This window comes from Patagioenas fasciata, chromosome 2, assembly GCF_037038585.1.
Source record: "Patagioenas fasciata isolate bPatFas1 chromosome 2, bPatFas1.hap1, whole genome shotgun sequence".
In the NCBI taxonomy this organism is placed as follows: Eukaryota; Metazoa; Chordata; class Aves; order Columbiformes; family Columbidae; genus Patagioenas; species Patagioenas fasciata.
The window spans coordinates 112715914-112730665 of NC_092521.1; the positions used below are offsets into that span (position 1 = coordinate 112715914).

The 14752-nt window shown below is 43.1% G+C and overlaps 1 protein-coding gene and 1 long non-coding RNA gene across 11 annotated transcripts in view; both read right to left on the reverse strand.

Annotated features, from left to right (window-relative positions):
* Positions 1 to 2264: 2264 nt before the first annotated feature.
* LOC139827417 (uncharacterized) lies at positions 2265 to 8706 on the reverse strand. Its single transcript, XR_011737953.1, has 4 exons — positions 8454 to 8706; positions 6896 to 6933; positions 4407 to 4510; positions 2265 to 3994 (listed from the first exon to the last, which is right to left on the reverse strand). It is a non-coding gene; the product is annotated as an uncharacterized lncRNA (long non-coding RNA).
* A 3305-nt stretch (positions 8707 to 12011) lies between these two features.
* Positions 12012 to 14752, reverse strand: part of LOC136098724 (amphiphysin) — a 161137-nt gene continuing 158396 nt past the window's right edge. For all 10 annotated transcript variants that reach the window (XM_071804753.1, XM_071804752.1, XM_071804750.1 and 7 more), the window contains one exon: positions 12012 to 13185. In XM_071804753.1, the coding sequence (XP_071660854.1) occupies positions 13078 to 13185 (108 nt within the window). In that variant the 3' untranslated portion in view covers positions 12012 to 13077. The remainder of the gene's footprint in view (positions 13186 to 14752) is intronic.

Sequence of the window (14752 nt, forward strand, 5' to 3'; positions counted from 1 at the left end):
GATGAAAAGTTTTTTTTTTTTTTTACAGTGTTGGCTTAATTTCCTGTTAAAAACAAGACAGAGAGGGGTGTGTCAATGTGAAAACTTGGTGATGCTGTTGGCAAGTGCTGCCTGTGCCTGCAAACCTTAATGAGACCAGGACACTGTGCTGTTGTCCTGCTGGGCAGGTACTAGCATTTTTCTCTGTTCTGCCCCTCTGTGCTAGGGTATGGCTAATACTGAGCCTCAGTGTGACTCCCACAGATAATCACAAGCAAGTGACCCAGGGACAGGTTTTTGAGAGCTGGGGAGCACCCACACAGGGTCTCACTGGGCAGAGAGGTGCTTTGCTCTCCTGGCACCCAGCCCCAAAACTCCCTAAGCCAAAGCTAGCTATGCTCACCCATGTACAAGCACCATCCTCCTCACCTTCCTCCAGCCTTTGTTCATTGTGCCGTCTGACCCTGCGAGCGCTCAGACACACAGACAGCTATCTGGGGCATTTTCTAACATACTTCATACACTTGCAGGTCAGTTTGTAATCAAGTGTGGCAACATAACAGTGACAAGAAGTTCAGCACAGAAGTACTTGATAGGTAGAATGTAAATTAAAAAGGGAACAATGTCCTTATACATGGTAAGAAATGTTTTGTGCCCCAAATCTTTTATTCCACAATGCCATTTCCCCTCTTCCTTTGCATACTGCTCTGCTTCTCATCACAGGCAGGGAGGTTCTCATCACAGTTCCAGGTGCCACAACAAGCATGTATAGTTCTCCCCACCCCCATAAATCCCCTGCACCATCCAGTGCCTGGGACATCAACTAAGAAAGACATTGGTGGTGTTTTACTAAGCAGGTTTAGTTTGCTGTTGAAAAATGCTGGGGCTGTGGTCACACATGCTGTGTAAGTGTGGTCTCATCACTGCCTACATTGTGTAGGAATGGTTCTCCAGACATCTCCTTCCTCCCGAGAAATGGCTTTGCACTCTGGCTGCCTCATCTCTGCTGGCACAGGCATGTCCATGAGCAGCCTGGCGAAAGAGCACTGCTGGAGCCTGACCTCAGCCCCCTCTCCTTCTCTGCCTGGTCTCAGACCAACTGCAAAAGCTCAGGCTTGCACGGGTGGAGAATGTCCATTCCTGCAGCGAGCTCAGCTGGGCATGTAAATGCTTGGTGCTACACAGCCAAAAACCTCTCTGAGCTGAAGTGCCTGATTGGAAGAAAAACCGAGAGTAATTCTTCATCCTTTACCTAGTCTTTGTTTTGCTCATTGATCGGCACCATAACTCCCCAGGGTTAGGGATAGTTTCACAAAACATTCTTCCAAAGCACCTAATGCAGCAATAGGTTGATCACAAACGAGGTATAACGATGAGAGCAATTAGGATAATTAAATTAATTTCCTGCTATATGTTCATTTTACTACATCAGAGATGTTGATTAAGAAAGTGGTCTTGAGTTTTTTTCAGGGCAGAAGAGCATCCTGGTTCCTGCTTGAAGTAGTGGTAATCATATTGTCTCTAGTAGACAAATGAGGACAGGTTAGATTGAACATAAAGGAAACATTTTCATTGGTTGAAAAAATGTTTAGGAGAGTAAAGTTCGGACATTTTCAGGACTAAAACCAAATGTCTAATCAGTGCATGTGCTACTCACTTTGATGTAGGAAAAAATATCATTACACCTTAAAGGATGTAAAAGGGTGTACCAAAAGCTTATGCACTTATTTCCAGTTACATTCATAATTGCAAGGCAGTGGCACCCTGTGCTGATCTGGGCTTGTTAATAGGGGGGCAATCAGGACTATGACATCACAGCCAGGTTCTCTATCAGCTCTGAAAGCTGATATTTAACTCTGCCCTCTTCAAAGTGAGCACAAACCTCTGCAGCCTTCAAGCATTCAACCTGGCTAAAAGGAAACAATCAATTTGGAAATCTGTCATGTTAATGAGAAACTACCACAACATTCCCCAAGGGTGTTACCCCTTGAATCTACCACCAGAGTCATTGCATTTGGTGGCCATCTGGTGATGGACTCACAGAAATTGACATACAAATTAACTGTTCAGTACTTCCACAGGGCGTGAGGGTTTGCTCAGAAGCAGGTTGTTTTCATAAGAGTAAAATCTTTGAATAGCTGAAGTAATGTTATGTAAAACAGATGTTCATCTGCTCATTCACGATGCAAACATAATTACATTAAAACTTCAAATTCATGCTCTTTATTAAGAAGAGCTTGAAATCTGTCAAGAAATGGTATTGTGTCACAAACCACTAAACCTGCTAAGCTCTGCTAAGAGCATTTATCCCTGGAAACCAAGTTACTTCATCAGAGCATCCTCTTCTGTGCTGATAAAACTTGCTACCTGTTGTCTACCAATGTTCCCAGGACTGATGCAGGGCAAAGAGGACAGATGCCAGGCCACACCTAGGAGCCTGACACCCCTAAGTGGAGTCAGAAGCCTCTGGAGCTGACAGGAACCTCCTGGGTTGTAGGTAGAAACATATTTATACTACAGAACTGCAACTGGATTTGAGCCAGGCTTACATTTCAATAGCTTCCCACTCTTACTGCGGAGATGTCTCCGAGTGGGAAACAGGCTGTGACTTTCAGGAGGACACTGGCATCCTGGATGTGTTTGAGAAGGAGAGGTAGATCAGCGGCCCTTTGCCCAGGGCTTGGTACCATTGGATGTAGGAGGAGCTCAAGCCATTGGCTCCTTGGCCAATGCTGCTCTGCTGTGGCTGCCAGCCGATAAAAGCCTGATCCATACAGAGGGCCCACAGCAGGTCTGGAGGCAAATGGGAGGAGCAGGATTGAGGAGATGCTGCTGGAAAGGCATTTTTAGTTTGCCATCCTCCTACCAGTCTCAGCACCACAGCTTTCCCTGGCCTGGAGAGGCCGGGATGGCTGTTGCAATGACAGTGCTGATTCCTTGCCATGGTCCCTGGGACTGAGAAGTGGGAGGGAAAGAGGGGAACCCAGGACTGCCACTGCAAGGCTAATGGTGGCAAGGGATTCTGTTGAGTGGGAGGAGATGCACACAGGCAGCCAGAGAGGTGCCCCTTTGGGAACTGGCCCCTGCGGCAATGTTTGGGGGTCTCCAATGGCTCCCAGGCCTTCTCTTGTCCTTTCTTTCCTTCCTATAAAATGCAGAGCAATGCAGGCTTTGGCTACTTTAGTATATTTAGATATTCACGGGACTTTTTGCAGAAGCAGGGCATGTTACACAGATCCAGAAGGATAATTTAGTGCCTCACTCATTATTATAATCACAGTTAGAGCCTGAGTGTGTCTGGGCATTTAACATTCACTAATATCCATATGTCCTTCACTGTACCATATCATCTATTCATTTTGGTAACCTTCATTAACTTCAGTTTTGCTTGGATACTGTATATTAATTTTCTTAATTTCTTATCCTCTATTTCTATATGGTGCCATTTAATTTCATCTCACAGACATCTGCAATGACCTTCTGTGTGAGGACATATTGTTTCGCTACAGGACACACCAACATTTTTCATTTTTTTCTCTGGCTGGAAATGATATTCATCGTGCTCAATCTCTGCATTGATTCTTCTGGACAGCCTAATGGGCAGGGTTGAAGGGAAGGGAAGGGAACCTGGTGGGAGATAACTCCACCAGCCATTCCTGGCTGGTAGGTTTTGCAGACTGGAAGTAGGTTGTGCCTTGGTGCCTGCTCCCATATGGCACAGGAGCAGCACCCACTGCCTTACTTATCCTGCTAGAATACCAGCAGGACACAAGTGTCTTCTCATGTGGAGAAGGAGATTTTTCTCTATGGAGGTGGCTGGTCCCCCCAGTGAGGTCAGAGCCTGAGATATGGAGGTGGAGCCACTTTTCTGGAGCCTTCCCTGGGAGAACTCAGTGCTGATGGATGTAGGGTGCCTTCAACCTGGCCAACACTTTCCAGGAGATCTTAGCAGTGCTGTCCTTCTGTGTTTGGTTTATAACAAGCTCATGCTCCAGGCTAAAGGTCCACAGGGTATCTGGAAAGTGAAAAGAGACCAGCGATGAGGAGGCCGTAGTTAGAAATATGCCCCTACCTGGAGCAGCAATGTCCACCCCATGCTGGGTCTGTGCAGCTGGGGTTCACAGCAGGTGTATCTGTCTCTGGGGCAACCCACATTGCTGATGGTACGGAGAACAGAAGTGTCACACTGATGCCTTACATTTGCTGAGGAGCACGTAGCTATGCTGCAGTCCTGGCGAATCAGTGCACGGGCTCGCTGTGTATCGCTACCTCTCTGGCCACCCATGGACCTAAGTTTTCTCTTATTTTCCCTAGTTTCTGCATAGTAGAGCAATTTTTGCTCTTTGGAATATTACACTGTGGGGCATCAAACACCTGGCCCTATATAAACAATAACCTTTAAAAAATGGGAGGAAACATGTACTTACAGGGAAAGACACAAACTGTGGAGGCTTCCAGGCTTCCATGTCTCTGCTGCAGCTCCTCAAGGGCCCGCAGCATTGTATGCTCCCAGGCAAGGACTGCTCCAGGGCTGAAAGAGCAAGATGAGCGACAAAGTCCTAAATCCTCTGATAAGAGAATAAGGAGACTGAGCAGCTGCTGTTGTTTCAAACCTATTGGAAAGTTGCAGGCTTTGACAGTGAAAAAAAGGGGACGTGGGCACACTCCAGGGCTGAGAGGAGATGTGTGGTCATGTCATCATGGTATGAAAGCCTGTGAAGGTGAGGGGGCGTCTCTCTCTACTGAAAGGGAGCCCTGTGAAGTGCTTGGTACTTGAAAGAGGGGAAAAAACCCTGGACAAAATATCAGATTAGTTCCCATTTGGTAAATCAGGACAGTGAAACAGTTTTCAAAGCATGAAGACCATGCATTGCATTTCCTTGAAAGGCAGAGAAGAAGTATGCAAGGAGACTGCTACATTCAATACACTTTCTGACCCCGAACACTGCACTACTGGACTTCTGCAGTGCCTCCTATTGACATCCATTCCCAGCTTTAACTTGCCTACATCTCATAGAGGAAACCTTACGAGAAGGATGAGAACTGTGTGTGGGCTCTTCCTTATTCCAGGAAAAAGATGGGGTGGGGGAAGCCATCATGGGATAAATAATACTACTTGGTCAGAGACCCTGCATCGATTAGACCTATCTAGAAACCCTCACTTCATATTTCCTGGAAGTGCTGGGGTTTTTTGTTTGTGTTTTGTTTGGTTGTTTGTTTGGTTTGGTTTGGTTTGATTTGCTTTCCATTTTGTTTTGGCTTTGTTTTGTTCATTTGCTTGGACGTCTCAGAAAAGGGCAAAAACAAAGGGTAAGAATACTATGAATTTGTATACTATTTTGCAGACCTTAACCAAGCAGCCAGAATAGCAAAATGGTGGACTATTTTACTTACTGATGTTATCCGTATGTGTCTCCACTGTCTACCTCCTTTGCTGTTTCAAGGACTTCATTTAGGGAAGAGGTGGTTTGATGCATTATTTTTGTAGCCTCAAGAGCCAGTGCCAGGCAACTGAAGCCTGACCTCATTGCATGGAACTGGCTTGCTGGTTTTGAGCACTCCAACATTAAAAGACTTCAAACATTAATTTATCAGGGCTGTTTTGGCTGGGAATCAAATACCGCAGCACTGTGCTAACACGTAAGAACCACAAGTCAAACAGGGTTTCAGTCATCCCAGTGTGATCAGGGCAAGCCATGGGCACGTGAACAGAGAGAGGCAGAAAGGAGGAGATATCAGAAAATTAAAAGAGAAACTGACTTTACAAGGCTGAAGTAGTGTGAAGGAGCTAGAAAATTAAGCCCTTCTTTTTTGTTTCAAAATGTTTCTCCCTAGTTAATAATTTAGGTATTTATTTAAACACCGGTGGCCTACACAATTATTTTAAGCAGAGATGATAGCATATAAAATGATTTTATCCTCTTAAACCCAACAATGTCTCTTTGAATTGAATCACCTGAGAAACTTATTACTTGGTGTAGATTTTCCATGAGTATCCACTCTGGTTTGCTATACAGCATTAGTTTTAATGCGTATGTGATGAAAGGATATGGTGCTGTAATGACTTACAGTGAAGCTTGATAAAAATGGTTTTGCTTCTGTTGTTGCACTGAATTTGCACCATGTGTCTGCAGGTATGAGCCAGTTCCACATAATGAAGGATATTAGTGCAAAAAGCTCACAGTTGAAGATTGATCCAAATGACAGCTCGGATTTGACAAAGGTAAATTCTGGCATCTACCACCCTCTGCTGGGTATCAAGGAGTAAAACCCTCAGAAGCCCTTTTTGAAAGCTGTGTGGATGCTGTACAGCATTCATAAGCCTGGACAGATGCTGAGAAGTCCTACAACAGTATGAAATTTTGAAGTAAAAAAGTAGTGCATTAGTCACTTCTATCCTCATGAATACTTTTTAGGTGTAGAGCAGTGTGATGTTCTTTCTTGGCTAGGAGATGCCTGAAGATCCTCGGCATTTATACAGCGTCTGCTGTAAAACATCTTATAGGCTTAAAATACAGTGTTCTGAATCTCTGCAAATGAGTATGGACAATTTCCACTTCCACTTATATCTCTGCAAGACCCTGGGAGTCACAGCACTGTGCCAGGTATGGTGTCTGCCAGATTTTAGCCACTGAAAGAATTTTGCATGACCTCCTCATTCAGCAATTTCTTTCTTAACCCACACAGCTTATTCCTCAAGATTACATGTTTTTTTCATTCACTGACACACAGCCAGATTCTTCCTCCCATTGCACCTCAACGTGTTTAAAGTAAAAAAAAACTTATATAGAGAATTTGGCTTTCTTATGAATAATTACCTGAGATAGATGAAGTATAAGAAGCCTGGAGTACATTCACTTTCTCCTTTGTAGCATGCGCCTTGGAAACATAATAATTAAAGTATATAACTACTTACCTTTCCAGTGTTTTGATGTTCTTGGTCCAGTATAGCTTCTGTCTAGGCAAACATAGAGGCACTATTAATGACTGCTTGCACCAAAGCCTATGCTCTGATCGCACCAAAAGAGACCCCCCAGCCTGTTTTCTCTTCCGAAACCAGGTTGAGGACATAAGGGGCTTTTGCATTTGTTGACCCTCTTCAACAGATGTGGGTCTTACTGATGCCTAAAGACTGTTTCTGGTACCTACATTATACTTGGTTGTTCTCTGCATTGTATTTAGAGCCTGTGGCTGGACTGAAATCCCTTTTACGCACAGAGTGGCACTTTCAATACTACCTGGGTATTTTCTTTCCCTAAAGTTTCCTTTAACTGCTATTAAGCATCTGACAATTTCCTTTGGGATTATTTCGGCTTTGTCAAATTGCTGTTAATTACAAGGTCCTTCTGCCAGCTACAAGAGACCCTATTTGGAAAGCGCTGCAGTTCTTCCCATGTGATGTTCTGTGTTGATTAAACAAGTCAGAGAAAAGACATCCATACAAGAGAAACGCAGGTGTATTTGAAATGCTGCCGGAGACACGGTGCACACAAAGATAGCATCAGAGCAGAAATCACACGTGTGAAGAGCTAAGAGAGGAATCTTTGAGAAGTGAGTATCTCATCATATATCTATACATTCAGAGTCCAAAACCACAGCACACTTCATGTTCTCTAGTCCTGAACCTGGACTGAGAACATGTCACTTCCTAAAATTCCTCTACCTAATGAAACACGATTTCTTTACTTCAGAAAGAGCTGGAGTTTAAAACAGAAGCGAAGTGTCTGTCACGTAGCATCACTGACTCTGGCAAGTCCATGGCAGTCGCTGCATCTGTAGCAAACGTCTCGCCACCAGAGAGCACATCAGAGCCAACAGTGACACTGCAGACTGCAGCTGCCTGGAAAAACACCTTCACGCTCTTTAGAGCTGCTTTCAGGAATGTGACCTTGCCTAGTTAATTGCGCTAACTACTTTCCGTGGCTGGCAATTGGCTTATCAGGTGGCATTTCACTGCCACCTTAGTGTTTTAGATATAAGAAGGCAGATCTTTTAAATCTGTTACAACAAAAACAAAACCAAAACACAACAAAATCTGGTTTTTCTACTTCAAGTAGCAAACTGTGGCATGTTGGAGGCTACCGTGGTACTTCTGGCTGCTACAGCTATAATACTTGCTCATATTCTGCCTGCACATCAGTGTGCAAGAGGGGACAGACTTGTATACTACTCCTACAGCCAGGGACTGCTCTTTCCCCAAGCCCACCCAACTAGTCTACCCATCCCAGTGACTTCCTTTCAATGCCTTTTTCCTCATGTAAGCAAAACACACAAAAAATTTGTATCCCCTCCCTCTTGAGGGGACAGATGCACCCAGCTGTGAGGTCTGGAAGAAATGGAGCAAGGTGGGGTGAGGAGGAGGAGGAGGAAAAAAAGGACAGAAGTGTTATTCAGCTTATGCATTTTTCATTATTCATGAAAGGTTGTAAACCAGATAGATCAGCTGTTAATACACAATTTATTCGTTCACTCACATCGGATATTCCTCCATCTTCAGTTATTTTGTCTTCCTTCCAAGTCCACACGGTATATACTCAGCCTGCGGGATCAGGGGTTTCGGTCTCTAAATCTTTCAAGGGCTTATTTTATGCAGAATTAGAAATTACAGCTGCTGTCCAAGGTGAGTAGTGTGTGCTGTCTTAGGCATAAATAAGCCTTTAGAGAAACCAAGATACAATGGGCTACCATTTTACAGTCACTCTAAAAGCCGGAAATTTGGTAATTCACCAAGTCCCATGTGGTGTGTTAATCAGAAAAATCCAAGAAAAGGGAGAAATAATTCTGGGCTGATATAACTCTGGGGGAGGGTACGAGTGGTATGTAACAGCAGTACATACTGGAAAGAATTTCCCTTGCTTGCCCTAGAATAAGCTTCTATATATCACAGAGAAATACACTTATTTTATACACTGTTTACCTCAGGAGCTGCAGACACAAAAGTATTTGACATAATTTCACATAATTGTCTAATTAAACTAGAAGAAGAAGAAATTGAATACGCGAAACAGTTGTTAGCCCAAAATGATAAATCCACTTCTATAGATGAACTCCTTCTGCTAGAAAGGAAAATTAGAAAAACTATAATTGTGGCTAACTTGTCAATGTCCTTCCTTTAACTTCTACCATCTTAGTATACAGAATTTTGCAAGGAATTTTAAAGATATAACATTAATAATTCTCCTCATGCCTCCTGCCAGACAGCTATCTGCTTTGTGGCTCTGGAGTGCATGTGTGAGATACAGGAACATACTTAATGTCAGAGTGGTATGCCATATCCACAGTAACCGCAGCACTTAAATGACACCGGCATCATGTGCAATAGCATGGCTTTTGGGACATTATCAGTACATCTTATTGCCAGTAAATAATGACTGTCCTTTCAGTGAGATGTGGGCATGTGATGGTTTTTGAAATAATATTTTTCTTTATACTGAGATAGAATTAAGAAATGAAGAGTCAAGAAGTATTTCTGAAGAAAATGTCAGAAGAAACCACGCTGTAGAGACCTTTCCTATGTATATACAACCTCAAGCATGCTGCAAACTCTTTACCAATGGATCTGGCACCTTAATCTGTACCAAGAACATAGGAAGAATCGAGTCCAAGAGTGTTGACTTTGACTTGGATACTTCTAGCACCAAGAGGACATAATGGTAACTGCACACAATCAGCATGGGGTAAAGAAACGCTGTGGGCTGATCACAGTGTCCTCTGTTTCCTTAGGGTTATGGCTGCCATGCATGACAGTCTCATTTCACAGTATCACAGTATCACAGTATCACAGTATGTTTGGGATTGGAAGGGATCTCAAAAGATCATCTAGTCCAATCCCCCTGCTGGAGCAGGAACGCCTAGGTGAGGTCGCACAGGAAGGTGTCCAGGCGGGCTTTGAATGTCTCCAGGGAAGGAGACTCCACAACCTCCCTGGGCAGCCTGTTCCAGTGCTCTGTTACCCTCACTGAGAAGAAGTTTTTTCTCAAATTTAAGTGGAACCTCTTGTGTTCCAGCTTGATCCCATTACTCCTTGTCCTATCATTGTTTGCCACTGAGAAGAGCCTGGCTCCATCCTCATGGCACTCACCCTTTATATATTTATAAACATTAATGAGGTCACCCCTCAGTCTCCTCTTTTCCAAACTAAAGAGATCCAGCTCCCTCAGCCTTTCTTCATACGGGAGGTGCTCCACTCCCTTAATCATCTTAGTTGCCCTGCGCTGGACTCTCTCCAGCAGTTCCCTGTCCTTCTTGAACTGAGGGGCCCAGAACTGGACACAATATTCCAGATGGGGTCTCACCAGGGAGGAGTAGAGGGAAAGGAGGACCTCTCGCAACCTACTAACCACCCCCCTTCTAATGCACCCCAGGATGCCATTGGCCTTCCTGGCCACAAGGGCACAGTGCTGGCTCATGGTCATCCTGCTGTCCACCAGGACTCCCAGGTCCCTTTCTCCTACACTGCTCCCTAATATGTAATTTCCCAACCTATACTGGAACCTGGGGTTGTTCCTGCCCAGACACAGGACTCTACACTTTCTCTTGTTAAATTTCATCAGGTTATTCCCTGCCCAACTCTCCAGCCTGTCCAGGTCCCGCTGGGTGGCAGCACAGCCTTCTGGCGTGTCAGCCACTCCTCCCAGCTTAGTGTCATCAGCAAACTTGCTGATAGTACACTCAATTCCCTCGTCCAAATCGTTAATGAATATATTGAATAATATTGGCCCCAGCACTGACCCCTGAGGCACTCCACTAGATACTGGCCTCCAACTAGACTCCGCACCATTGACCACCATTCTCTGGCCTCTTCCCTTCAGCCCTTCGAGCCTAGTTTAAAGCTCTCCAAATGAGCCCAGCTAATTCCTGTCCCAGCATCCTTTTGCCCCTGCGAGATAAACCTTTCCCACGTAACACTGTCCGGACTGGAGTCTTATAAAACCAGCCAGTCACCAGCCGTGACGACAACATGGTGTTCACAGGGAAACTGAGGCTCCATTGTCCAGTGCTGGTCTGTTGCATTGTTGTGTACAGCAAATATTACTGACATGTAAATGTGGAGATGTAGTTAAGCAGGCAGTTCTGGCCTGGGAGGTCATCAGAGTCCCACCATAAACCAGGTGTAATGGGTTATTATGACCGCCTCAAAGTGGTGCACTGGAGTCTGGAATTTATTGTAACACACCACAGCAAAAGGAAGTTGTTTCGCAGGTGAGATTCTTGGCCCTCGATCACTATTGAGAAGTGATCACACAACAGCCAAACCTGTTAAAGGAACAAACAGAAAACCAAAGAGCTTGCCTGCAGCCTCCCTAGACTGATTGCTCATTGTGACATTTCAAAGTAAAAATCACAGCTACCACAACCAGCCATTCAACTTTTTCACAAAACACAGCTATCATCAGAATTGCTTTTGAGAGCTACTGCATTCTGGAAAACAAACAAACAAACAAACAAACAAAAGAAACCAACTTTCTTCCAGTTCCAGAGCAACAAAAAAACCTATTTCTTCCACTGAAATCTGACAAATTAGAAGTAGAATGGAATCAGATACCATTTGCACACAAAATGAGCCCCTAGTCAAAATATCATGAAAAAATAAACAAGTTGCTAGGAAAATATAGATGTTCCTAAATATTTGCAGCTTCCATGCATCAGCAGACACAATAGAGCAGATTCATGGAGAACTTTGCTTCCACACAAAATAACTGGACAAGGAAACAATTACTAAGAGATGGCAATCTTCGGTTGAGTGATGGTGAAGCACAGACAAGCTCCCTTGGTGTCTGTGGACAGATATTAGCTGGTGGTCAGAGTCTGGAACAGGAGGAGCAGCCAGGAGATGTGCTGAGCTGGGGTTCAGACCTTTTGGAGCTCTGATCACAACTAGGGTTGAGAGCAAGTGTTCAGATGGTGCACCTGTTACGCTGTGCTTCTTTGGAAAAAGAGGCATTAAATTAATATTAGATTATCTAATACAAAATATAAACTGTACGAACTTCAGTGTTACAAAACTTCAAAAGCACCACAGATGAAACAACTTCTTGGGATCAAAGGTTTATTTTTAATGACACAGCACTGGAAAACATAAGTTACAGATGACTTTTTGATACAGGATACATTATATATCTTATTTTAAAAGGATCTGTGAAGGTATGCTGCATAAATACATATAGTGAAAATATATTGTGTTTATTTCTTCTCAGAGATTAGTTCTGTTTCTTTTTCAAAATGTATTCAGCCAATTAAATAAAAAAGTATAGATTAGCATCATAACAGGTCCCCGTTCAGATTATCTCATTGCAACTACTGCAGCTGGAAGAGGAGACCTAGCCATGCCTTCTCAAAGGTTTAGCAGCTTTGAACATGATGTTATTCGTCATCTCAGAATGAAAAATTCACATTACAAGCACAGATACTGTATCATGTTTTGGCAATGGAGCAGCTAGTTTTGCTTTGGAACAAAACCGTTTCCTGTAATGCCAGACAGTGAAAGAGCAATGCGTGTACTGATGACACTACACAGTCAAAGAACTACGATGAACTCATGAAAATGCATATATATCCATATGCACTTATATATACACATAAGTTTTTTTGTGTATATATATTATGCATGTCCAAAAATAACATTGAAAAACGTTGCAGCAGTTAATTATTTTTTAAACACGTGAAACTTATAATAGTTCGACCTCATTACTACAGGATAACTAAATCTTCTGCAGTGCAACTCAATACAATACACTTAGTGCAGAGAAGTTAAGGTTTTGGTATTGAGGAGGCTAATTTCAGATTTCATGGGAAAGGACCAAATACAGGATTCACCATAGTTCTGACAAAGCACAAACAAACCTGTTGCCACGTACGTGTGAACAAATAAGGACATTTCTTTTTTATTTGATTTTTTTTTTCATGTACTGCTTCAGAAATTGCTAGTTTAACTGTTTGCATTCATGCTCATTTTGATATGTTTCAACAAGCTTTGTCTGGCACCAGTCTGTAAACCATTAACACCTTAAACTACAAAAAGGTGGGCTCCTGTGTTTCAAAGAGGTTAAAAACCTACTGACTGAGCTTCGTACCATGTTTGTCTGTCTGAGCAGAGAACTACTCCAGACGGCGTGTGAAGTTCTCTGGGAAAAGTCCTTTATAACTGTTTGCATCTCTGTACTGAAGCCACTCGGATTCCTTAATGCCCGTCAACCAGCCAGCCTCCTGTAAGGCAAAAGACAGAGAGTCTCTTAAACTTCAGGTCTTCCCCCATTCTTGCTACGAGCTTCAGACCTGAAGACATTTCAGAGTCACATGGCTAAAAGATTTGGTGCTTTGGTTAAAAAGCAGCCTCTGATTTTGCATGGACTGTCTTCTCTGTTCTGCCAGACCAGAGTTTTGTGACACTGAGTGACTGTGAGCATATTGCATGGCTTTTATCCCATCTAACCCCTGGCTGAACTCAAAACTGGATAAACAATCTTCCAGGTCATCCAGTATTACACCAGATCTGCACTTGTGGAAATCTCTGTTGAGACTTTTTCAAAGTTGCCGCAATAACACTGGCACACCTGTGCAGTCACAGCATAGCAGTGGGCCACAAACACTACATGATACCACAGATGGCGGAAAAAATAGTTTTCAATCTGGATATTTTTCCCCTGAGAGTTCTCTTCTCTTGTTCACGTACTGGCAGTCAGAAGAAATAACCGTTCTTGCAATCTCTGGAGTTACTTTCTTTAGAAACTCAAAGTTAGTTAATATGCAATTATTTTTCCAAAAGCTTTTGGAAACATAAACCAGAACTTGACATGGAAAATTGCAAATGAAATCACCTGCAGTCCAAGCAACTCAAAGAGAGATATCTTATTGAAACGTGCTGCGTTCTCCTAAGTATGATCAACTCCACCTGGAATAAACTCAGTTTGGTGCCTTTTAAAATGATCAACCTGTTCTTATCTCACTAACTCTGTGCTTTGTTCCTTTTAAGAAGAGGAGCCAGACCAAAGCCATGATGAACAGGGAATTTCTAATGCTGTCATAGTATAATCGCACAGAGAGTATACAAGGTGATAGAGTAATTTGTATGGATCTTCACGTAGAGCACCAAGTCATGATTGCTCTGTGGCTGCATGTGGTGGTGCACTGGCGCTCTGTTCCAAAATAAGCAACATTAAAACAGATACAGCTTATGTATGGCATTGGCTGGGTATGTTTCACCGGGGACACGTTTGTGAAGCACCTGGAATATCTGAGAGAAAGGAGAGAGGAATTGCAGCTTTGTAGCACAGGCAGTGTAGATTGTATGAAGGAAGGAACAGTTTTACTCAAGACTAATGGAAAAATTGAAGCCACTGGGTGGGACTGGTTTGCTTCAAATGGAGGACACAGGCTGATGTTACCAGCTGTACTAGAATTATGGTTTTAGACATGGTCAATTTTGAGGGAGAATAAAGAATAGCACAGATAAAAAGACTCTGTATAAATCAACAAAGTACTTGGCAACAGACAAAAAGATTAAGCTTTATGGTAATGTTAAACATGAAGGGCAGATATGTACTGAGTAATAAAGATATGACCAGAATGGTTTCAGAAATACGAATACATAAAGGTTTATTTTCTCCATCGTTGCACACAATTTACTCCAATTAATGCTAATGGAATTCTGATGCACACCACAAGAGAAGAATATACTTCATGGATTCACCAAGTGAAGATTTAGCATATTTAATGCATAACATCCTAAAAAAAAGCAGAATGAAGACAGAGCAGGTTTTTCTATCCTTACAGC